Raw genomic sequence first — 25172 nt, 5'->3', positions numbered from 1 at the left:
ATTTCACTGTACATAGGTATAGGTGACAATAAAGTACCATTGAGCTGTGGCTAATAGGGAAGTTATGGATAGTATTAGATCCAAGGAGTAGACATATAAATTGTCCTAAAAAAAGCAGTAAACCCGAGGACCAGGAACTATTTGAATTTAATATAGCAGGATTATTTGAGGAGGAGAAATTAGGGAATGAGAGTAAACCTACAGGGAATATGAAAACAGGTTGCAAAAGCCAGTCAGAAACAGAGGTACTCATAAAGCAGACACTTGTAAAATTCACCATAGCCTCAACGCATTGCCCTTCTGGTAGCTGTGATCTCTGCCCTTCTGTAAACATCAGACACTTGGACTACCTGCAGCAGGCACCATCAGGCAATGGAGGTACCACAATTATTGTTGCTGCAAAATCCTCCATGTCTACTGGTAGGATAAGGCGACCAGGGTTAGGGTCTTCTCCCACACCAACTTTCCCAGTATTGATAATAGAATTACACTCAGCCAGCTCTTATAGGTGGACCACACCGTCACATGTCTGACACCAGACAACAAGCTTTATACTCTGAGTTCATCACTGTAAGAGATTACCAGGGACTCCCTGGTCCATGATTGCTTAAAATGGAAACGTGGTGCTCACAATCAAAGATCTTAGAGCAGAGCAAGATGGGTTACTCTCACGCAAATGCGTAGTACGCTCATGGGCAGATTCATGGGTGATTATAGGACCCATTTTAGCAACCAGTCCCCGTCATCTTGTTCCACCATCTTGCTTCCGGCCAAAGATCGGATCTTCGTTTCCGCAGTGGGGAGAGGGAGTGTGCGGCCCGGGGCAACAGGGAGAGGGAGTGTGCGGCCCACGGAGAGGGAGTGTGCGGCCCGGGGCAACCCGGGGCAGTGGGGAGAGGGAGTGTGCGGCCCGGGGCAGCGGGACATAGGAAGGGGGGAGACATTGTAGTGTGGGGGCAGGCGAGGGAGTGCCGGGGGGGGGGGGGGGGGGGGGGGGGGGGGGGGAGAGAGGTTGAGGGGTGGGATAAGGCCTAGTGTGTGTGAAGTTGCGGGGAGGTTTACAATGTTTATTATTTCATGTCCCTTGTCTAGTCTGAAATAAAGTTCATCATTGGATCAGAAGAAATATAATTGTGTATGTTATATGATTATATACATTTATATCACATTCATGTATGTGTGTTTATAAACATTTTATTCTTTTACAAGAATTAACAGAATTATGAATCTAACCCTATATCACACACAAAAACTTCCCCCGCAATGTCAATTACCCTGCGAGTCGCGTCAGGTCGGATAGGTTCCGGTTATTACAAAATCAACTCAAACACTGCTTGTGAGCCATTTAAAAAGAAATGATGTAAAAGACAATTACCAGAGTCAAATTTTATTCTTGACAAGAAGTATGAACTGACAGAATTATGAATCTAACCCTATATCACACACACAAACTGTTGCCCCGCAACATTAATTACACTGCGAGTCGGGTCGGGTAGGCTCCGGTTCATAAAATGGGCGGGGAAAAATGCCCAGGATCCCCTCCGTAGCGTACTACACGTCAGCCCATTGTATTTCGCAAGAGTGGCCTATCTTGCTCTGCTCTAAGATCTTTGCTCACAATGGCACCGAGAGCCTCAAGTCTCTTTGTCAGGAGCACACAAAGTATAATGAAAATACATAAAGGTGTGCATCTACACGCATATGTTCCACTCACCTACCTCACCAGTTCTGATGGAATGCAATATCTGAAACAATGACTGTCTCTCTTCCCAGATCAACCCAACCTTCTATGTCCAGCATTCTCTGTTTTTTACTTCACCGTGAACCTCATGTCCATCTGTGGCAATGTATGCAGATCCCACATTGGATTCTTTACCCACCATAGAACAGTAGTGGAAGTAAATCACCCTTAATGCTAAAGAATTGCCTGAGGAGGAAGAGGCTGGTAAACAGGGAATATTAGGTGAGAGGCTTTTGGATTGAATAAAATATTTAAAGGAATCTCTTTGAGCAGCGTTAATGATTAGTGTTCCTACCTTTAACAGTGGGCCCATCTGCATGGACATGACTTTCTAATAGTAAAATATCGCGATAATAATAACATTTAAATTGTTTTTAAATTCTAGTAAATTGGCCTTGAATGGCTTCTGTGTAGAATTTATACTTTTGAAACTCCATACTTTCTCCTGCCATCAACCTTAACCAGACTAACTTAAAGGCTAAATAACCTGCTAGCATATCTTTGAGATGTGGGAAAAAAATGAAATGTAGAATGTGCAAACTTCACGCACAGCATTAGAGTTCTGAATCATATCCAGGTCACTGGAGCCGAGAGTTAACAGCACAACCTGCTATTCAGTTTTGCTTAGTTTATTATTGTCATCTGTATTGAGGTGAAGTGAAAAGCTTTTTGTTGCGTGCTATCCAGTCAGCGAAAAGACTGTACATGATTACAATCAAGACGCCAAAGTGTACTGATACAGGATAGAAAGGTGTAATGTTTAGTGCAAGCTGCTATTGAAATGAAGATTTAAAAGAATGGAGCGATTTTAATATATGATAGTAGATCCATCTTGGGATCAGCACGCAAGCCTGGCTTTGGTGGCATGTGGTGCTGCTGCAAGTGCAAATTTAATTGTTCCGCTTCGGGACGTTAAACATTCTTGACTCGAGTTGATATGCACCATAACCAACCGAGCAAAGTACCTCGTCACCAGCTTTCTTTAATCTTCACTATACTCCAAGGTCAAAGGGCACTGAAGCAAGTCATTTAGCTCATGGAATCCATCCCAGCCATTAAGCCTCTTTTTATATAAAGCCTCTTTTTATACTGTTCCCAAATTTATTTTCCACTCATTCCCATTAAACTTACCTCAGATTCCACTAATCGTCTTCCCACAAGGAGCAATTTGCAGCGGATAATTAACCTATCAACCCACCAGAGCCAGCAGGGGAACCTACGAGGCCACAGGGAGAAATTACATAGTCCACACACACTATGCCAAAGGTTCAGATTGAACCTGGGTTGCTGGAACTGTGCCACCTTTCAATAAAGCCGGACATAATTTTTTTAACTAAAAATGTCCACACTGCTTCTTGAGAATGAGTCAGTTTCCCCATTCATAGTGTCACAAAGCTGTGCTTGGTGATTAAGTTGCCCGTATCCTTCCAAACCTTTCCTATCCAGGTACCTGTCCAAATGTCCTTTAAATGGCATAATTATACCCACACAACAGTTCCTCTGGCTGCTTGTTCAACCATCTGTGCAGAAAAAATTGCCCCTCAGGTCCCCTCTCACCTTAAAACACCTCTATGGTAAAGATTGGGACTATTTATCTTATCTATGCCCGCTCATGATTATATAAACTTCAATAAGGTTACCATTCAGCCTTCAAAGCTCCAGGGAAAACAACCCAGCCATGCCAGCCTCTCCTGATAACTCAAACCCTCCAGAATCATTAACATCTTTGTGAATCCTTTCTGCAACCTTTCCAGTTTAATGACACCCTGGCCTACCTACACCTGAGAAAGATGAATGGACATTTAAGTTTGTATGGAACAGGGCAATGTAACAAAATCTGGAGGATATATTTTTGGATACTAAACCAACATTTCAAACTGTGGATAAAATGAAGACAAAGTCTACTGCATCAAGGCTCATTAAGTACCTTACAACAAAGAGAACTGGTGATCAAAAACAGATGTTTCCCCCCAAAATAAATAGAATGCTTTAGGGGGTAAATCAGGCATCTTTGAATATGATGTCAATATAAATAAGTAGTCATTGTGGCCTCAAGGCCTCTATAAGTAATTGTCTGTTTCAAATGTGGTATAAACTTCTTTATGAAAACATGAAAAGAATACACTTTGAGGTTTGCATAGAATTTTATAAGGATTCTTCAAATAATGCCTAATTATAGATTAAAAGGCAATTCACCATTCTAAAGCAGGGCTCGACATTAACTGTTGCCCGGGTGCCAATGGCCACCTAAAGTTCCGCCGGGCAACCTAAAAGCCGTGTCATTTTGCCTGGCTTGGCCCCCGCTCTATCTCTCTCTCTCTGTCACTCTCCGTCTCAGCCCACCATCCAACTCTCCGGCCACTCCTCATCCTCCGGCACATGCGCACCGCCACGGCCAGCACATCATCGGCCGCCCTGCACATGCGCACTGCCATGGCTACTGGTCAGTGCCAGGCACATTCTCCCTCTCTTTGCATTATGTGAGATTTGGTCGCCATTGCTGTCCGGTCGCCGCCTCGCCGCGACCGCTGAAAACCAACGCAGAATCACCCCCTGGAGCTGGAGTAACTCTTGCTTCTTGATTTCCTGGTCCTCCAAAAATGTTGTAAATGGAATTTAAACTGGAGGTGGTGGAGGGTGGACTTAAGCAAAAAAGGGTTCTTGGGAAAAAAGAGCTACCTTAAATTTCCCACCACTGCTTCCAAACCAGGGTATCGGAAATGTCCTCATTCTTTAGGGAACGGGGGTTCCCCTCTTCCACTATAGATGTGGCTCTCACCAGGGTCTTTTCTATACCCCGTAACTCTGCTCTCACTCCCCATCCCCCCACTCGTAACAAGGGCAGAGTCCCCCTTGTCCTCACCTTCCACCCTACCAGCCGTCACATATAACAAATAATCCTCTGACATTTTCGGCATCTCCAACGGGGTCCCACCACTGGCCACATCTTCCCATCTCCTCCCCTTTCGGCTTTCCGCAGAGACCGCTCCCTCCGTAACTCCCTGGTCCCTTCCCACCCAAACTACCTCATCTCCCGACATTTCCCTTGCAACCGCAGGAAATGCTACACTTGTCGCTTTACCTGCCCCCTTGACTCCATCCAAGGATCCAAGCAGTCTTTCCAGCTTTCCAGGTGTTCCACCTGCACCGCCTCCAACCTCATCTATTGCATCCGCTGCTCTAAGTGTCAGCTGTTCTACATCGGTGAGACCAAGCGTAGGCTTGGCGATCGCTCCGCCCAACACCTCCGCTCGGTTCGCAATAACCAACCAAATCTCCCCTTGGCTCAGCACTTCAACTCCCCTTCCCATTCCGAATCCGACCTTTCTGTCCTGGGCCTCCTCCATGGCCAGGGTGAGGCCCACAGTAAATTGGAGAAGCAGCACCTCATATTTCGCTAGTTTACACCCCAGCGGTATGAACAATGACTTCTCCAATTTCAGGTAGTCCCTGCTTTCTCCTTCTTTCCCCTCCCCTTCCCAGTTCTCCCACAGCCCACTGTCTCCGCCTCTTCCTTTCTTCTTTCACGTACAAATAATGTGGCAAGTAAATTTCTTTGAGCTATATGTTTTTAAATACCGTATTTCCTGGCAATGAAGACGCTATTTTTTAACCCAAAAACAAGGCACGAAAATTTACCTGCATCTTAGAGGCCGAAGGTTAGGTTGTTAGTCAAGAAAGATAAACTTGGCTATCCCTCAGTACAGTAACATCAAGAACGATGTTGCTGTACTGAGGGACAGCCAAGTCTCAGCACTTTCTGCCGGCCCGCTCACCTCAGGCAGTGCTCTGTCTGAACACCTCTCTCCTGCTTCGCTCATGTCAGCCGCTTCCCGCAAATCCTTAAATTCTGACTGCCGCCGGGAGCAGGACATGGCCCCGCATGCTGCGCTGGGTGACACTGCTTGGCATTCACTGCAAGGTCCGTGTCTTTCAATGTAGACCGGACAGTGAGGGGACCAGCTCAAGAGCGGCTCAGTGGGCAATGGATAACAGGACAGTGGGCGGTGGAGCTTACTCCTGTGTCAGGGCGAGTAACCTCAATTGGTCCCTTGATCGCGCTGCCACAGGAGTAAGCTCCACCGCCCGCTGTCCTGTTATCCATCGCCCATTGACCTGCTCTTCAGCTGGTCCCCTCACTAGCTTGCTGCCCATCCTTACAACAAATGGCAGGTATGGGAGGTGGAAAGATTCACATGGATATAACGATCAGTTTACTGCTGTTTATATAAACTGATTACCTTCAGTATCAAGTTGTTTAAGCCAATACCAATGCAGTTTCTAGATCCATTCCCAAAACAGCATAAGAGCGTTTCTTGGCCAGCATTTCTGCAAAATAAGATTACAATTATTCACTTTGTGATTTCGTATAACTTAATTTCACTTTCAACATTACTTTGCCAACCCAATACGTTAGTTTGGGAATATGCAATCTTTTGTTCTAAGTAATTTGTAGGAAAGATCACGAGGTATATAAAATGAATCAGTTTTATATGGAGTCCTTCATGATCTTAGTACTTTTTCTTTTTACAGTTAATGAAATACTTTACGGGTAATCAGTATTAAATGCATGTATATCTATATTAATCTCTCACAAACAACAATTGCATAAATAACCAGATATTGGTTTGGGGATTAATATTGGTTATAACATTGGAGAGTAATTTCTTTGACTAGACAGTGTGCAAACAAAGGCTTTCACAGTACATGTGACTATAATAAACTGAATTAAATTACTTGCTCCTTTTCAAATAAGGCAATGTGCATTATCATATCAGAGATGGCAGACAGGATCTTTGTCGACCATTTCATTTGAAATTACCATATAATGTGATACTATTATACCCATGGCAATTGGATAATTGTTCCATGAATCATACTTGAAGATCTTATTACTGTATGTCATGGCAATAAGGTGTACAGTATATATTGTGACCTATACTACACTCACTGCATTTTACTGGAGAAATTACTCTGCTTTTATAAAACTTGTGATGATCCAGCGATTTTTTTGTCCGTGTGACCTTTGCAAGGCTAGGAAACCATATTGTCTCAAGTTTCATAGAAGTAATTTCTCCAAAGAGAAGACTAATATTGGCAGTAAGATAGCAGGTGACGTCCACATACCTTGTTACACAACAATGATCACACCACACTAGCCCTTCCTTCTCCTACTGCAATTCAACAACCTGGATGATGGATACTTCATCACAGAAACATCACAAGTTGCAGAAAAAATTAAGTGGCTGGAATTTTGTAATTCTAATGAATAGGTGCTATTTGTATCCAAAAGCAAAATAACAAATGTAGATGGTAGGAATCCAAAATAAAAAGAGAAAACATGGAAATGTTCAGCTAGTTAAGCAGCATGTAAACAGAAGGACAATTAATATTTCATTAGTACAAGTGTTTCAAATTGCATCCTGCTGCCTGTAATTTATCATGGTTGTAAAGGAAGTGACTGATTATTCAACAACTTACTCCTGTACAGTTTGATTAAGCTCTAGGACCATCAATTTTAATCTGCCAAGGAAGTGAAATGGCAAAATTATATTGACACTGTCTTGTATCACTCAACAGTGTGAGATCAGTCATTCAGTCATTCTTCAGCAATCGCTACTTCTAACTGTTTGTTGCCAGTATAAAAGGCATTGAACAACCCTCAGTCACGATACAGGTATCAGGGACTACGAGACAATCCCAGAGAAAATGCAGTTTACATTAAGGCCAATGGCATAATTAACTGAAAAAAGACCCTTCATAACCCTCATGTGCAAACAGTGCCTTGGCTGCCATTATTTCTAAACATAGAAACCAAGAAAGAACCACTAATAAAGTGAGCATTTGGGCCAACTAATATTATGGCATTTCAAGTGACTATTTAATGTCAAAAACAAACTCACAAACTGCAGCACCTTGCAGGTTTTTGCATCGAAATTGAGTGTGCAAGTTGTTTCCGGGTAAGGTATTGGGGACTTGGACCAACCAAAAACTCCTCATCCACTGAAAGAGGGAATGCAAGAAATACAGCACAGGACCTGAAGCAGCAGAGGTATTTTGTGCAGTGAAATATTTGTTTGTAAATTACATGCAAATCGTACTTGATTCCAATTAAAGGGTCTCTTATTTGGCATAATTTATACAGTTAAGGAAACACGGTAGATCACAACACTTAAAAAAAGTTCCAAGCCACCAAAGTCAACAATGGAAGTATAACAAACCAATGTCAATGTCCTCTCCAAGGCCAACATCCCCATGAGTCCGACACCCTCTTCTCTAACTTTGCCGTTGCTAAGTTAGGCAATATATGTTATTTACAGGCCTAATTCTATACTCTAAAGCAGATATCCTATTCTGAGCTCTACCATGGGAGCAGATTACCTAGCGGACGGTGAAACAAATTTAAGGATATGTTCAAAGATTCCTTTAAGTGCAATGTCTCCCACCAATTCCTGGAATCCTTTGACCCATGACTGCTCAAAATGGACCATTTGGGGTAGCATTGAGAACTTCAGGCCCTACATCAATGACCACAGATGACCACCTGTTTATGTAATGAAAGGAGTGCACTACCCCATGGTTACCCACATGACTATCCCGTCAAGACACCTCTTGTGGAAGAGTTTGTGGTTTCTTTATGTACCATCTCAGTGCCCACATCATCAGAATGGAAACGTCATCTTCAATCCCATGTGACTGCCAGCAAACAACAATTAATTTATACATTGAAGATCTCTACAGGAAGCGCTGTTTCAAGGTGACAGCTGATATCATCAAAGACACACACTGCTCTGGCCACACTCTTATCTAGCTATTACCATCGTGCAGAAGGAACAGGAGCCAGAGAACTGTTACCTCCGGGTTCAAGGACAACTTCTTCCCAAGAACTATTAGGGTCTTGAACTACGGTTCACAACTCCACCGAACCACAATGTACTTCGCAATACCATGCTTGTGCAACATAATGTGGTTTTTGCACTATGGTCTCTTGGTTATTGTATATTTATTATCGTTGCCTGTAAAACTGCACCATGAATTTGATGGACCATGACCGGACCATGCTACGATCCATACCCGGTGCCTATGGCAAATAAACACCCTCAACTCATAACAATCATTTGCAACTCACAGCTAACTGAGAAATGCGTAAGAGCCATGGAGAAAATAAAAATTGCTGCCAAGTTCTGCCACAGGATCATGCAATTTAAGACAGCCTTCTCCTTGCCAAGTAAGAGATTGGTCATGTAAAATCTGGGGCGGTGCTAATGAAGGTACCACTTTAACCTACAATTGCACAGTTGCTGCCCAGAACTAAGAGAGACATGCCAATGGCCCAAAATAGAATTGAATTTATCATAGTGTTTTTTGTTCTTTACAGCAAAACAAATTGCCATGATAAGATTTTAATATTTGCTTTATTACAATGATTAATTCAGTCCTTTGAATTATGATTTCAGTAATAGTGATCACTTAGATTTATCTTAAAAAACTGACAGGCTCACCAGTAATCTTCAACGAAAAACAAAACTATTCCAACTTGGTTGACCAACAATGATTCCCGTTTCATACTAATACAGAGGATTCTTAACTACTCTCAGAAGTGGGCTATCTAGTCAGTTCTCTGTATCAACAACTTTACAATTACTTTAGAATGGCATTACTGTCATCCACTTGGGGTAGCCAGGAACAGGCAGATATGCCAGTCTTACCGAGACACCCATATCACTCGAAAGATGACTGCATATTTCAAGTTGACCCTCCAATGTCACCTTTTTAAGAGGAACCATTATTTGGCTCTTTAAACTAAAGGCCCACCTGCCCTGTCCAACGATGAGAGGAGGTGATGGTCCTCCACGCTGTCTCTGGCCAGCATTCATCCCTCAGCCAACACCTAGAAAATGGATCAACTACTTATCCTCTCTCCGCCATCTTATTAAGCGCAAATTGGTTTCAGTCTTTTCTACATTACAGCAGTGACGACAAACTAAGGATTAATGATGGGTTCTCATACATAATGACTTCACCTCATACATAATCTTACACACTGACTTCACATTTTGCAACTCTTTTCTCCTCATCTCAGAGCCTTTCATCTTCTTCCTATCTCTGGCCTTTGTCAACACATATCCCAATAAACCCTCCCCCGACCTGTATCTACCTGTCATTTGTCTGGCTTTGTCCCACCCACATCATTATTCCAGCTTCCCCCCCCCCCCCCCCCCCACTACAATCAGTTTGAAGAAGGATCCCGACCCAAAATGTCACCTATCCTTGTTCTCCAGAGATGTTGCCTGACCCACTGAGCAACTCCAGCATTTTGTGTCTTTTTTGTGAATCAGCATCAGCAGTTCATTGTGTCTCCCATGTTCTTCAACTAGTCCGAAATGCTCCACATTCTGAATCATGCAGGAGTGACAAACCACAACTTTAAGTAACATGTTTTCACCTTGCAACCTTCATACCTCTCCTCTACTTCCTATGCAGAGTTAATTATAATTTGCTGCAGGCTGCCGGATCCTGTGTTAGGCTAGAACAGGTACTCTTACTCACAGTATTCCCAAGACTCTTCTCCAAATGCCTTTCCTCCCAGTAAAAACCAAGATGGAATCAAAAAGACTTCCATTCTCATCATAGTCTCTTCAACAGCAACGTCACCAATATTCACGCAATAGAAAAATGGCCTCACTTCCTTGCAGAGTTCCTTGTATCTATTCTTGTTGATTTAGAAAGGAACACTCCTCATGAATTAACTAATATTGGAAAGATTTATCAGCACAACACATTTCTCTATCCTCCCAGGAACCTATGACTCACATGTGAGTCATACTTAGTCAAGCTTCAACTAACATCCTGTGCAAAGCATCTGCTCAACCTAACAAAAAGATTAGAGAAGCTTTACTGTAAATCTGGGATGAGCAGAATTAATTGACTCTGTGCACTTAAATAGTAGAATCCCACTTGATCACTGATTATTCGCCATTACAATGATCAAATGCTAATTTTCATCTTTGTGTATAAAAGGCAGCTTTCCTCAGAAAAGCACACCAATTTATGTTGTAAATTAATAAGGCTGATTTACTTTTTTTTAAAAATGATAACATACAGTTTAGAACGAGAAAACGATAAAAGGGGCGTGAACCTGTTACTAATTCATATACAAAGATGGTGCAAACGACATTTTGAATTTTTAAAAAATGATAGAAATACACATCAGGAAGCATTTATGGAGAGAGAAAAAGGGGTCAATATTTCATGTCAACCACCTAATCAGTAGGTAATTAACGTTGCACACATTGCAATTACGTTTAAAAGTATTTTGTAAAAAAAAAGCATTTGAGTTCACAGGAAAATGGGAGCAGAAAAATTAAAACAGCATCTGCTAAATGGAAACAATATGAATAGCAGTCATAATGTGAAATAATTGAAATTCAGGTAAAATGTCAAATCACAGAGTTGTTCCAATTTGGAACAATTGCGTCCTTCCACCCCAAAAGAAAACCATCTTCAAAATCATACTCGGTATGAAAGACTGGTGAGGGTGGTGAAGTCTGCAATCTACAATAATGGCACAAGAGACCGCATACGTTTTTATGTGGGGGGGATGAGGGAAGGGGGGTGAAGGGGGTGGAAGAGAAATACAATGACCAAAAGGGGATTCCTTGTTCAGGGTGCTAGACAAACATTTCTGCTGGAGGATTCAGTGGATCAAGAGGTATCTGTGGGGGGGAGAAAATGGTCAGTGTTGCATATCCTGTATCAGAGGAAAGGAAGACACCACAAGGAAGATATGGAGTATTTCATGCAGGGAGGTGGGGAAAGTATTGAGTCAGAAGTTGTGGTACACATACTACCCACAACATAGGAAGCACAAGAACTGAGATAAGAGACTGCAGATGCTGGAATCTTGACCAATTCAAGCTACTTAAAATATAAATAAAAAAGTTAGAAAACAGGACACTGAAGGCAGTAAAAAAAACCTGCTGTGTCAGGCAGCATCTGTGGAGAGAACTGGACAGTTGATGCTTTGGGTCAAGGCCCTTCCTCTGGACTGAAAGCAGTAATCAATTACTCAAAGAATTGCTAATCAATGAATGCAGAGACAAAAAGACAAGGTAGATTAATAGTGTTCAAGAGGGAACTGCAGATGCTGGAAAATCGAAGGTACACAAAAATGCTGGAGAAACTCAGCGAGTGCAGCAGCATCTATGGAGCGAAGGAGATAAGTAACGTTTCGAAACGTTACCCATCTCCTTCGCTCCATAGATGCTGCTGCACCCGCTGAGTTTCTCCAGCATTTTTGTGTACCTAAGGTAGATTAATACATGGCTTAGGACATAGTATAAAAAGACTTCAGATTCTTGAGCCATTGTGCCAGTTTTGGAAGAGGGTTAAAGAAACTAGCACGTGTGTCTTCGGTGAAAGTTTGTGTTTTTGGGCGAGGCAGTAGGAGAGGCGGAAAAAGTAGAAGAGGAATAATGTGGAAAAGGAGTGGGAGTAACAGATAACACTGCAGCCGGAAGTTAAATTATTTAAAGAGATTCTGCACGTCACCAAATACACGAACAAACCTCTACAGGTGCACTGTGGAAAGAATCCTGCCGAGCTGCATCATACCAAGTCACAGGAACACAAAATGCTGCAGAGAATGCTGGACTCAACCCAGTCCATCACGGATACATTCCCTCCCTTCCGTCGAACGCACTTACATGAGGCGCTTCATCTAGCATGGATCCCCACCATCCAAGCCATGCCCCCTTCTCACTGCTACTGTTGGACAGGAGGTACAAAAGCCTGGTCCCAAACCATCAAGTTCAGGAACAGCTACATTTCTACAACTATCAGGTTGTAGAACCAACCCGCACAACCCAAAGTCGATCGACAACTGAATACTACACACCTTTTTCATTACCGCAGACTTGTCTTTTATCATAATTGAGTTTTGCATTAATGTCCTGTGTTTTTTTTTAGTCTTTTCTTCACTGGCTTGCAGAATGTTTGTGTGTAATTTATATAAAATGTATGTGTTTGGGTTTACGTGCATGTGATGCTGCTGCAAGCAAGATTTTCATTGTACCTGTACCTCCCTGCATTTATGCACATGACAATAAACTCAACTTGGGTTTGGCTCAGAGTGACTATGAGAGGGACAATAATGGGATAAGAACAAATGTGTGTAATTGCTCCGCAGAATGATGAGGGTGGAGAGCAGCAGGTGCAAATGTGGGAATGCAATGTAAAAGCTCTAATTGAATTACAAGTCAATAAAACAAGGCAAGGTATTCAATATTCCTGGACACAAGATCTTTAAAAAAGCTAGGAGAGGGGAGTAAAGTGGGGCATGGTGGCAGTACTAATTAAGGAAAATATTACAGTGCTTGAGAGTGCCAACGAGAGAGCAGTCAAGGACAATATCCATTTGATTAGAGTTGATGTGTTCAACCAAACCAATTAATTTAGCCCCAATGATACATTGTTGCATCTAGATAAGCAGATACACATCATTCAGAATATATGCAACTACTGATTGAGCAAACAAGGTGAATGTAGGTGCAAACCATACTAAATACGCAGCTGACAGGGAAGTTAAAAGGAATACAAGACAGGAAAAGGAAAAAACTGGAAGTAGTTAATTAGTAACTATACATTAGTAGTTGGCAAACGGATACCCTAGAGTCATCCTTATATCCTGTGATGTGAACAGTAAGCAGATGGTAAAAGGAAAAACAAGTCCAATTTGAGAACAATAAAATATTCTATGAGTATTTTATATTAACCTTTATCAAGGAAGAGAATAATGCTAGTATCTCACAGGTAGAAAGAATAATGGAAGAAGTGAGAACTAATAAGGAGTCTGTTCATGGCTAAAATAATGAAGAGATTAAGGTAATTAAGAAGAAACCTTCACCGGGCAGATTTGTCCAAGCCTAGGCTTAACATAGAAACATAGAAAATAGGTGCAGGAGTGGGCCATTCAGCCCTTCGAGCCTGCACCGCCATTCAATATGATCATGGCTGATCATCCAACTCAGTATCCCATCCCTGCCTTCTCTCCATACCCCTGATCCCTTTAGCCACAAGGGCCACATCTAACTCCCTCTTAAATATAGCCAATGAACTGGCCTCAACTACCTTCTGTGGCAGAGATTTCCACAGATTCACCACTCTCTGTGTAAAAAAAGATTTTCTCATCTCGGTCCTAAAAGACTTCCCTCTTATCCTTAAACTGTGACCCCCTAGTTCTGGACTTCCCCAACATCGGGAATAATCTCCCTGCATCTAGCCTGTCCAACCCCTTAAGAATTTTGTATGTTTCTATAAGATCCGCCCCTCAATCTTCTAAATTCTAGTGTGTACAAGCCAAGTCTATCCTGTCTTTCTTCATATGAAAGTCCTGCCATCGCAGGAATCAGTCTGGTGAACTTTCTCTGTACTCCCTCTATGGCAAGAATGTCTTTCCTCAGATTAGGAGACTAAAACTGTACCAAAAGTTAAGATAAACCTTTTTTTTTCAGCATTCAGAGAGTGGTTGAAACCTCGATAGCAATGTCCAAGTGTGTGGCAGACAGTCTGATAGAGGATGTACAGTGCATTCAGAAAGTATTCAGACTTTCACTTTTCCCACATTTTGTTGTTACAGTCTTATTCTAAAATGGATTAAATTCTTTTTTTAATCAGCAATCTACGCACAATACCCCATAATAAAAAAGCAAAACAAGTGTTTAGAATTTTTTGCAAAGTAATTAAAAACAAACAACTGAAATATCACATTTACATAAGTATTCAGACCCTTTACTCAGTACTTTGTTGAGGTACTTTTGGCAGCGATTACAGCCTCAAGTCTTCTTAGGTATGACGCTACAAGCTTGGCACACCTGTATTTGGGTAATTTCTCCCATTCTTCTCTACAGATCTTCTCAAGCTAGATCAGGTTAGATGGGGAGCGTCAATGCACAGCTATTTTCAGGTCCCTCCAGTGATGTTTGATCGGGTTCAAGTCTGGGCTTTGGCTGGGCCACTCAAGGACATTCACAGACTTGTCACAAAGCCACTCCTAAGTTATCTTAGCTGTATGCTGAGGGTCGTTGTGCTGTTGGAAGGTGAACCTCTGCCCCAGTCTGAGGTCCAGAACGCTCTGGAGCGGATTTATATCAAGGATCTCTCTGTACCTTGCTCCTGACTAGTCTCCCAGTCCCACAGTATGATGCTGCCACCACCATTCTTCAAGCTAGGTATGGTATTGGCCAGGTGATGAGCAGTGCCTGGTTTCCTCCAGATGTGACGTTTGGCATTCAATCTTGGTTTCATCAGACCAGAGAATCTTGTTTCTCATGCCTTTTGGCAAACTCCAAGTGGGCTGTCATGTGCCTTTTACTGAGGAGTGGCTTCCGTCTGGCCACTCTACCATAAAGGCCTGATTGGTGGAGTGCTGCAGATATAGTTGTCCTTCTGGAAGGTTCTCCCATCTCCACAGAGGAACTCTGGAGCTCTGTCAGAGTGACCATTGGGTTCTTGGTCACCTCCCTCACCAAGGCCCTTCTCCCCCGATAGCTCAGTTTGGCCGGGTGGCCAGCTCTGTGAGGAGTCCCTGGTGGTTCCAAAGTTCTTCCATTTAAGAATGACGGAGTCCACTGTGCTCTTCGGGACCTGCAATGCTGCAGAAATTATTTTATACCTTTCCCCAGATCTGTGTCTCGACACAATCTTGTCTCGGAGTTCTACAGACAATTCCTTCGTCTTCATGGCTTGGTTTTTTCTCTGACATGCACTGTCAACTGTGGGACCTTATATCGACAGGTGTGTGCCTTTCCAAATCATGTCCAATCAATTTAATTTACCACTGGTGAACTCCAATCAAGTTGTAGAAACATCTCAAGGATAATTAATGGAAACAGGATGAACCTAAGCTCAATTTTGAGTGACATGACAAAGGGTCTGAATACTTAGAAATACTCAGTTATTTATTTTTAATTACTTTGAAAAAATATCTAAACACCTGTTTTTGCTTCTTCATTCTGGAGTATTGTGCGTAGATTGATGATTTATAAAAATTAATTAAATCCATTTTAAAATAAGGCTGTAACATAACCAAATGTGGAAAAAGTGAAGGGGTCTGAATACTTTCTGAATGCACTGTATGCAGCTTGGCAGACTGCATAGGTACCTGGTACATGGAATTTAACAGAAGTGTGAAGCAATACACTTTAGCAAGAAAAAATAGAACAAACAATGCAAACTAAAACAGACAGATAAGGGTGCAGAAAAAGTACTGTGTATATACATGCATAAATCTTTGTATGTATCAGAACAAGATGAGAGGCTGGAGACACAAGAGAGTGCAAATTCTTGAGTAAAGCACAACATGCTAGAGGAACTCAACAGGTGAGGGAGGCAGCATCTGTGAGGGGGACATTTTGGGTCGGAATGCTTCTCCAGATTGATGGTGAGTGACTGTCTAGTAAAGCACACATTCTATTATTTACATTCAATAAAATACTGATTTAAAAAAATATATTAGTTAGGTCTCAACTGGTGTATTGTGTCAATGATGAGCACCATGCTTTAAGGGTTGTTAAATTTCTAGTAGATGCAACAAAAAAACGGAAGCAGTTCCAGGGCAAAGTTAAGTTCCATTTAAATTGAAGGGCAAAAGACAGAAAAATGCACTATTAAAGAATTCAGAATGATGGTGACCTGAAGCTCACTGTCTGCGAGGATGATGGAAAAAGAGTTTTCAAATATGACTTAAACCGGCTCATGAGAAGAACAATGGAAATAACGGAATAGATAGGTCTACATTGAATGGCTTAAGTGGTCTCCTTGAGCGATATAAAAATGCCGTATCTCTTTACCCTTGGTATTAAATACAAATTTACTGTCCATCCAGAATTTGCACAAAATATAATTTGCATTTTGTGCTAATTCTGGAGCACAAGATTTTTACAATTTGCAACATTCTGAGCAGAGTAGAAATTTCTCCTCATCTCTAATGATTCTTACCAACAATTACAGATACACTGTAGAAAGCACACTATTGGGATACATCACAACTTGATTTGGCAACAGCTCTACCCAATATAGCAAGAAATTGCAAAGAGTTGTGAACATAGCCCAAGCTATCACACAAACCAGCCTTCCCTCCCCATTGACCATCTGCACTTCATGTTTCCCTGGGAAAGTGGCCAATATAATTAAGGACTATTTACACCCTGGTCATTCCCTTTTTTCTCTTCTTCTGTTGGACAGAAGGTACAAAAGTTTGAAAACACTTGTCACCAGAATCAATAACAGCTTTTCCCCTGTTGTTATCAGTTGTCCTCTCATAAGCTAAGCTCTGAATCTCCCAAATTACTTCATTGTGTCTCTGCACTTTCCCTGAAACTGTAATGCTATAAATGATGCCACACTGTATTCTGCACTCTGATATCTTTTTTTCTTTGCCGCAGCTGTTGTTTGTGTATGGCCTGATTGAAAGTACAGTATGATTTGACCAGACAGCAAACAAATAAAAAATTCACTGCATCTTGGTATATGCAAATATATTAAACCAATACCGATAATTCAAGTGACCAATGCAATAATCCTTTATTCCATGTATTCTTCATATTCCACTTTAAAAAAAATGATTCCAAACTTTCAAATTACCATGGCGGCTCTGACTCATATTTTTAGTCTAATCATCCGGATGGCAAGTTCAGTAAAAAAAATCACATTTTTATGCCTGGTGAAGTCAATGATTTCCCCAAGTCAACCAACCCTTCCATTCCTGGTCCAATGCAGACACCAATCCTTCACCATACCGCTCACTCGAGATATTAGCCGTTGCTTAATTAGGATAATTTTCTTTTGAAGGCAGTAATTCATAGACCAAAAGGTCACATCCTACTCAAGAACAAAACCACAGCTAAAATTTCATACCATTCCTACCTCCAATTTGAAGTATGTGGATTATAATATTCTAATTTAGCCTGAAAATCCACACTTTGAAATACTTTCTCATCCTTCATACAAGAAGTTAATTTCTAGAAACCGATTTCCCCCCAAAAAGTACAATTTTGAAAGTAATAGCCGTAAACGGAAGTTTAATTTTGTTTCACAAAGGGGTTTCTGTCCATAACATTTAATTTTATGAAGTTCTTATTGAAGTTGGCCCAGCCTATTGAAAAGGTTGTTTAAAAAGAGCAATGTATTGAGATTAGTTGGCCTGCTTATGTATCTCTCATTCAGGTCAAAGGAAGTCCAAATAATGTCATTGATATCAGATACTGACGTTTGTATCAGTTTCCTCTGAATAGCCAGTAATTCAATCACAAGAACTGAAATATAATTATCCAAGGCTTTGTGGGGAGAACGACATCCTCTGTTGATGTTTTTTGTGCCTGCCAATCTAGAAATCTAGCAAATGTCTAGAGCAGCATCTGTAAAACAAAAAGCAAGCACATGGACTTCCACTCAAGTTATCCAGATCTCTCACTGTAACTTTAGCAACAGATTAGAAAAGTCTAAAGACAACATGTAAGCAGTCTGAAGAAGGCTCTTCACCTGAAACGTCACCCATTACTTCTCTCCAGAGATGCTGCCTGTCCCGCTGAGTTACTCCAGCATTTTGTGTCTATCTTCGATTTAAACCAGCATCTGTAATTCATTCCTGCATATGTAAGCAGTCAAATATTTCCCCCGGATAGAGTGGAGGTGTCCATTTGTTGGTCTAATGTTACGAGAAGGAACCCCAAGTGGAAACTTGTGGCCTGGAATTTTATATCTACGGTAAATAGTGTCTTGGGATCTGGGTTTCAAAGGAAGTAAGCTGCAGAGTCTTTACAACATATTATCACTTGCACTGCACAATGAATGTTTCTGTAGGAAATTGATATTTAGTCATCATTCAGTTCATTGTGCATTTCAAAGCGATTTAATATTGCTTGGAGGAACCAGGGAAGTATGTATCAGGATGGGGGTGCATACATTCTCGGAGTTTACTGGTGATATCAATGTGGGTAGTGGAAGAAAAGGCTTTATAGGAGTTTCACCTGGATAGGAAAGATTGGAATCAAGTGAGAGTATGGTCTCACCTAGCTGGATGATGATCATGATGATCAGTGTTGTGGACAATACTGTGGTCAGTATTTAAAGCTACACACAATGTATGAAGGAGACAGGCAGAGGCAGAGGCAGAGGCAGAGAGAGATAAAATATAAAGCACGACTATACAATGAGCTTAGATCGTGTGCTGAATAACTACATAAACAGACACAAAGAAAATGTGAATAAAATACTTGATTAATATATTTAAGGTGTAAACGAGGAATGGAAAGGAGAAAATAGCAATGAATAGACCAATGGCCATGGCTACAGGAGAATTCATTTGTTCTTACTTCAAAGATAGTTAAGATTTATAAATACCAGAAGGGACATATTGCCTCAGTTGAACATATCATGCAAAAAATGGTAAGTTGTTGCTGTAGCTCTCTATTGGTACTGCCACAAAGGCTTGGCTTAGATTTTATACTTGTCTTCAGAGTATAATTTGAACACACTATCTCAAAATCCAGAGGCAGTTAATTACAACACTGGTAAATGATCTGCAACCCACTGAAGTGTTTTAAAGCAAAATCATGCAAAATACCAAACTAAGCAATCTGATGCTGCAAAAGTCAATTTTATAGATCCCCAATATCCACATCCACATCTCCTCAAAGACCAATAGGGATGGATTTGAAATGCCAATACTGATCCTGCTACCCAATTTGTACAGGAAGAAAATAAGTTCAAGGTAGGCACAAAATGCGGGACAGGCAGCATCTTTGGAGAGAAGGAATGGGTGAGGTATCAGGTCGAGACCCTTCTTCAGACTGATGTCAGGGGAGTAGGCGGTACAGAGATAGAATGTAGTTGGAGACAGTAAGACTGGTGGATGAACTGGGAAGGGGGAGGGGAAGGAGAGAGGGAAAGCCAGTGCTATTGAAGTTAGGTGTTGCATCTCCTGCCGTGGCAGGGGAAAGTACCTACCTGGGGGGGGGGAGGGGGGGGGGTGGGGGGAAGGAAGGGACGAGTTGACCAGGATGTTGCCGAGGGAACAATCTCTGCGGAAAGCAGAATGGGGTGGAGATGAAAAGATGTGGCCAGTAGTAGGATCCCGCTGGAGCAGACAAAAATGATGGAGGATTATATGCTGTATGTGATGGCTGATGGGGTAGAAGGTGAGGACAAAGGAGGCTCTGTCCTTGTTACGAATGGGGGGGGGGGAGGGGAACAAGAGCGGAGTTGCGGGATATGGAGAATAAAATAAGTACTGGGCCATGGGAGATAATGTAGCAAGTTGGTGTTTACATTGTTTTTAAATAAACATTCCTTTTCCATTTATGAGTCTTCAAATAACAAAGCAGCACATGACTGCATGTGTGGAGACCCAAACTATATTCACACTCGGGGCCTGTCCCATTATACGAGGTAATTCAAGAGCTCTCCCGAGTTTAAAAAACAATCAAACTCGTGGTAAGCATGTAGAATTATGTAGCGGGTATGTTGGAGCTCGGGACGTCTCTTAACGGCTCATAACGTTAACGGCAGGTACTCGGGAAACGCGGTAAGCTCGTGAACCCTCGTGAAGATTTTTCAATGTGTAGAAAAATGTCCACGAGAGCCCCGAGTACCTACGAGCGGCTATTAACGTAATTCACAGAGTTCGAATCAGGGGAAACTCAGGAGAACTCTTTAATTAGCCCGTACAGTGGGGCAGCCCCATTAGGCTAGCAAGTGGAACATAACATTGGTGCCAAGCAAGTGTCAGACAATGACCATTTCACCAACACTACAGCTACACTTACTGTTCATCGTCATTATCAAAGTCAAATGCCCTTTAACACCCAGACCATTAACTATTAAATAGCTGAGTCAGGGGATATGGGGAGAAGGCAGGAACGGGGTACTGATTGGGGATGATCAGCCATGATTACATTGAATGGCAGTGCTGGCTCGCCACTCCTGCACCTATTGTCTATTGTCTATTAAACTCAACAGGATCAGAAATCCTGTAGTTTGCAGTACAGGTCTGGAATTGGAAAGGGCAGATCCCAATTCTTCCACGTTTTTCCACCAGTCGCAAAACATAACTCCAGAAAGTGTACATGACAAGAAATGCAAACTCAACACTATCCCAGACAAAACAAACAGCTTGGTAGACATCCAACCTTTCAGGTTAAGTATCTGCTACCAGAACAGTATTTGGTATCATCTAACAAGACTGGAAAGTACTACTTACAGCAGCGATTGGTAGCACATTCTTGTCCTCTATCTCCAAAGCTGTCCTGTTTATTTTAAATTAGTTAACTCCTCCATGTTTCTTGTCTAGTAAACCTACACCAAGAGAAGATACTCTTGTTTCTCTGAAGCAGAATCTAGGCTGTTGCCTCAATGGGATTCAAAGGGAGTGTCTTTTTTTGTAAGTGATGTAACCTTTTGGATGAGATTTAAAATGATATAGTCTGCTCTCTCAGTTGACTATGATAGATCCCTAGAACTATTCACTCGAATGTTGTGGAGATCTGGGCCAACTTTTCTCTCTTAAAGATCAATACAACTAATCATTCTGACCATTCCTCTCACTGCTGGTAGTAAAATCTAGCAGTGAAAAATTGGCCGCAGTCTTCCTATAACCAGTGACTATATTTCAAAATCAGGGCAAGATGCAGTTTGAAGCATCATGAAAGCTACTTTTTCAATGCATGCACCGACCATTTGTTGTAGCCTCATTGACCTGGAGTTTACGCAAATAGTTCTAACACTTTGAGGTTCGTCAAATAAAAATAAATGCAAGAGTTGTTTTTTGGGAACCTTTCAGCTGCTCATATCTGAAGAAGGGTCTCGACCCGAAACATCACCAATTTCTTCTCTCCAGAGATGCTGCCTGTCCCCGCTAAGTTACTCCAGCATTTTGTGTCTACCTTAAAATAGTTAAATACAGAACTGAAAATCTCCCACTAATGAAGGAAGAAGCCATTAGTCAGAAGAAGCTATCAGTCAAATGGAGTGCATTAGTGAGTCTGGTATCAGTTTCACTAGTGTCTCCGAGTTCATGAGACAAATAAGCTATTCATGAGTTGCGTGCTTATCTACAAATATAGCACTTGTGATAGGAAGCGGCAGCCTTTGCCAAATATCCTGAAGACTTCATGGTTCCCCATGTAATGTTTGACTTGTGTCTTGTGGAATCATATGACACTGTTCAAGAGACAGATCCTAGCTTTGTCTCTTTCCAGATGAGCCAAACAGATAGGTCATTCAAAAACACCATGAAATAAATTAGTTAATAAATTAATATAGTTTATATTAAACTTAATATTTTGATATTTCCTGAAAACATGGCTGCAAATTCATTTCAGCATTTAAAACAAATGAAAATATCAAAGTTCAGCCCATTTCTGCTGAAAACTAAGCGCTGCTTTGTTTTTAGTAAATGTAACTACTGTGCACTTTCCTAACTAACTTACTCAACAATGTTTCTTTTGGCGGATAGAGGTTTACCAGTACAACTCAATAATGAAAAAACCTAATGACTTCAGAAAAATCCTAATGACTTCTCAAAAATAGATGCACTGAACAGTTTAATTTTGTTTCAAATACTCAATCTGGATGGTGAACACACTGTAGTTAAGCATTTTACTTCTGTCCTTAAAACATTTACGTCACCCTGGTCTGAACAGATTCAAGGTTTCCTTTCAAATTTTGATTTAAAGTGACATATCTAGTCGATGCTATTTCTTAATCTTGCTTTCATTTGGATATCATCTCAAAGATGTTTGGTTCGCTTTCAGCTTTAAAAGACCTAATGAAAAAAATCTTAATATGCTGATGAATGTCCATCATACCGAGCAGCCGCTTTTTCTGGACACCAGGATGCTATCCGCAGTGGCCATCTGAATCACTTGGTGGCCAGCTATTTTAACTCCCCTTCCCATTTGCACACCAAACTATCTGCCCTTGATCTCCTCCACTGCCAGGATGAGGCTAAATACAAACTAGAGGAACAGCGCCTCATTTTCCACCTGGGTAGTCTACAACGTAATAGTATGATCAACAAATTCTCCAATTTCTGGAAACCCACACCACCTCTGTCCAATGTCTCTCTTCCTATCCACCCTGACCGTCTCTCAAGCTCCTTCTTCCCTCAACACCCTACCAAACTCCATATCATTTCCTTCTCCTTCCACTTCTCTTTCCCCCAACCACACATTTTTCCCAGGGAATCTCTGGCCCCTCCCGCAACTGCTCCTCATTCTCCCCGTTGCACCCATCCCCCATCATGGACTTCCACTCGGAACGTTCCCTTCATACTAGACTCCAGAATTTGCAGCCTATTATTCTCATCACTACCCAATCCCTGTTTATCTCCACCTTTCCCTCCACCCCCCAACTGTTATTTTCCAATCCACTCCTTCTCACCTGTCTCCACCGATCGATTGCTAGCTCTTGCCCCACTTCTCCTCCACCGGCTACCTCCCCCTACTCTTTCAGATGAATGAAGAGTCTTGACCCAAAGCATCAATTGTCCATTTGTCGCCACAGACACTGTCTGACGGGCAACTCTCGTTTTACACCCCCCTCCCCCCCCCCCCCCCCCACCCACCTGTACCCCACTAGCACTTGCCAACCTTTGTACTCTCCCCACTATTGCTAAATCCAATCGCATTTGTTGATTGCCATTTTGCAATTATTTAGATAAGTTCACCTTAAATGTAGCAAAATTCCTGCATCTCTCAACATCAACCTTCGGCATTGTAGGAGTGAGGGTGCCACCTATTTTACATCTTATTTGTTGCACTTTGCACCCATCTCCATCACATTTAATCCACTTTTGCTCTTAACTGATCAAATTCATTGTAAATTTCCTCAGTAGCCTTGACCAATTTTACTAATCCTAGATTGTTATCATTTGCAAGTGTCACCATTTCATAAAATTGTCATGTTAAGTTCCTGCAACAAAACAGTTCTGCAAAAATTAAAATCAAAATTAACGCACGTAATAAAAGTACATACCTTCCAGACCATCTTTCTGGTTGAAACTCATCAGGATTATCAAAGACTTCAGGATCTCTATGGATAGCGAATGCAATGAACATTGCTTGGGTCCCTTTAGGGACAGTGTAGCCACCGAGTGTGGTGTCCTGTCAGAGGCAATGGGAGAAAAAGGCAACAACATTTAAAAGCTTGCTCAAGGTAAAAAAAGTTTGTATTGACTTTATCCTCTGCCTAAAAAAGCTAGTAAACTTGGATTCATCAGAACTGTATATCAGCTTAAAATTCTTGGAAGTGCCATATTATCAGAGTTGCTAACTCTCACGCATTTCGCCAAATTCTCGCGCTCTCACGCTGATCACAGAATTTCTCACGCTCTGTCGTGAGAAATTCTGTAATCAACGAGAATTTCAAAACTAATATCAACTGCATGGGCCACGGGTGTTGGAAAGCCGGGGCGGAGGGAGGGATGGAGCGGCGGGGGCAGATGTGGATGGGGAGCCGAGGCTGGCAAGTGTTTGCAGGGCTGGCGAGTTGCTCGCTGCAGCTCCGGCCATGGAGCAAGAGTCCCGGGCATTCATCAGAAACGTTGCGCCGCTGCCGTGAGAGTCTCTGTGCCAAATTCACCCTGGTAACCGGCATGGACCAGGCTGTGGCTCGGTGCATCCTGGAGGACAACCAGTGGCTGCTGGAAGTAGATACCAAGCACTGAGTAGAGGCGGTGGAAGATAATGGCCTTCAAATGGGGGTGGTTGGAGAAAGCATCCTCTGTGCCTGCTAGATTTTCACTTGCTGTAACTGCAGGAAAAATATTCCCGATGTTGGGGAAGTTCAGAACCAGGGGTCACACAGTTCAAGAATAAGGGGTAGGCCATTTAGGACTGAGATGAGGACAAACTTTCTTCACGCAGAAAGTTGTGAATCTGTGACATTCTCTGCCACAGAAGGCAGGGGAGGCCAATTCACTGGATGTTTTCAAGAGATAGTTACATTTCGCTCTTGGGGCTAACGACATCAAGGGATATAGTAAAAAAACAGGAAAGAGGTACTGATTTAGATGAACAGCCATAATCATATTGAATGGCAGTTCTGGCTCGAAGGGACGAATGGCTTATTCCTGCACCTATTTTCTATATTTCTATGCTTGAGTATATGGCAATAAAACTCGACCACTTGATTTTGAAGCATTCATGCATGGAGGTATAATGTAGTCAGATTGATACAGTGTCAAAACAGGCCCTTCGACCCACCTTGCCCTCACCCGCCATCATGTCTCAGCTACACTACCTGCTTTTGGTCCATATCCCTCCAAACCTGTCATATCCATGTATCAGTCTAAAGGGCCTGTCCCACGAGCATGCGACAAGCGCGACCAAACCGGAAGCAGGGGGTTGCGCGGAGGTCGAGTGATCCCAGTTCA

The 25172-nt window shown here is 42.0% G+C and overlaps 1 protein-coding gene across 5 annotated transcripts in view; it reads right to left on the bottom strand.

Moving 5' to 3' along the window:
• LOC129695590 (uncharacterized) overlaps positions 1-25172 on the bottom strand; it is a 104724-nt gene that overhangs the window by 14042 nt on the left and 65510 nt on the right. For all 5 annotated transcript variants that reach the window (XM_055632675.1, XM_055632678.1, XM_055632676.1 and 2 more), the window contains 2 exons: positions 23774-23901; positions 5983-6070 (listed from right to left, as the gene is read on the bottom strand). In XM_055632675.1, coding sequence (XP_055488650.1) covers positions 5983-6070; positions 23774-23901 — 216 coding nt within the window. The remainder of the gene's footprint in view (positions 1-5982; positions 6071-23773; positions 23902-25172) is intronic.

The sequence above is a fragment of the Leucoraja erinacea genome, chromosome 3 (assembly GCF_028641065.1).
Source record: "Leucoraja erinacea ecotype New England chromosome 3, Leri_hhj_1, whole genome shotgun sequence".
In the NCBI taxonomy this organism is placed as follows: Eukaryota; Metazoa; Chordata; class Chondrichthyes; order Rajiformes; family Rajidae; genus Leucoraja; species Leucoraja erinaceus.
The sequence above is the reverse complement of the archived record's forward strand: the minus strand, read 5'-3'. Positions and strand labels throughout refer to the sequence as shown.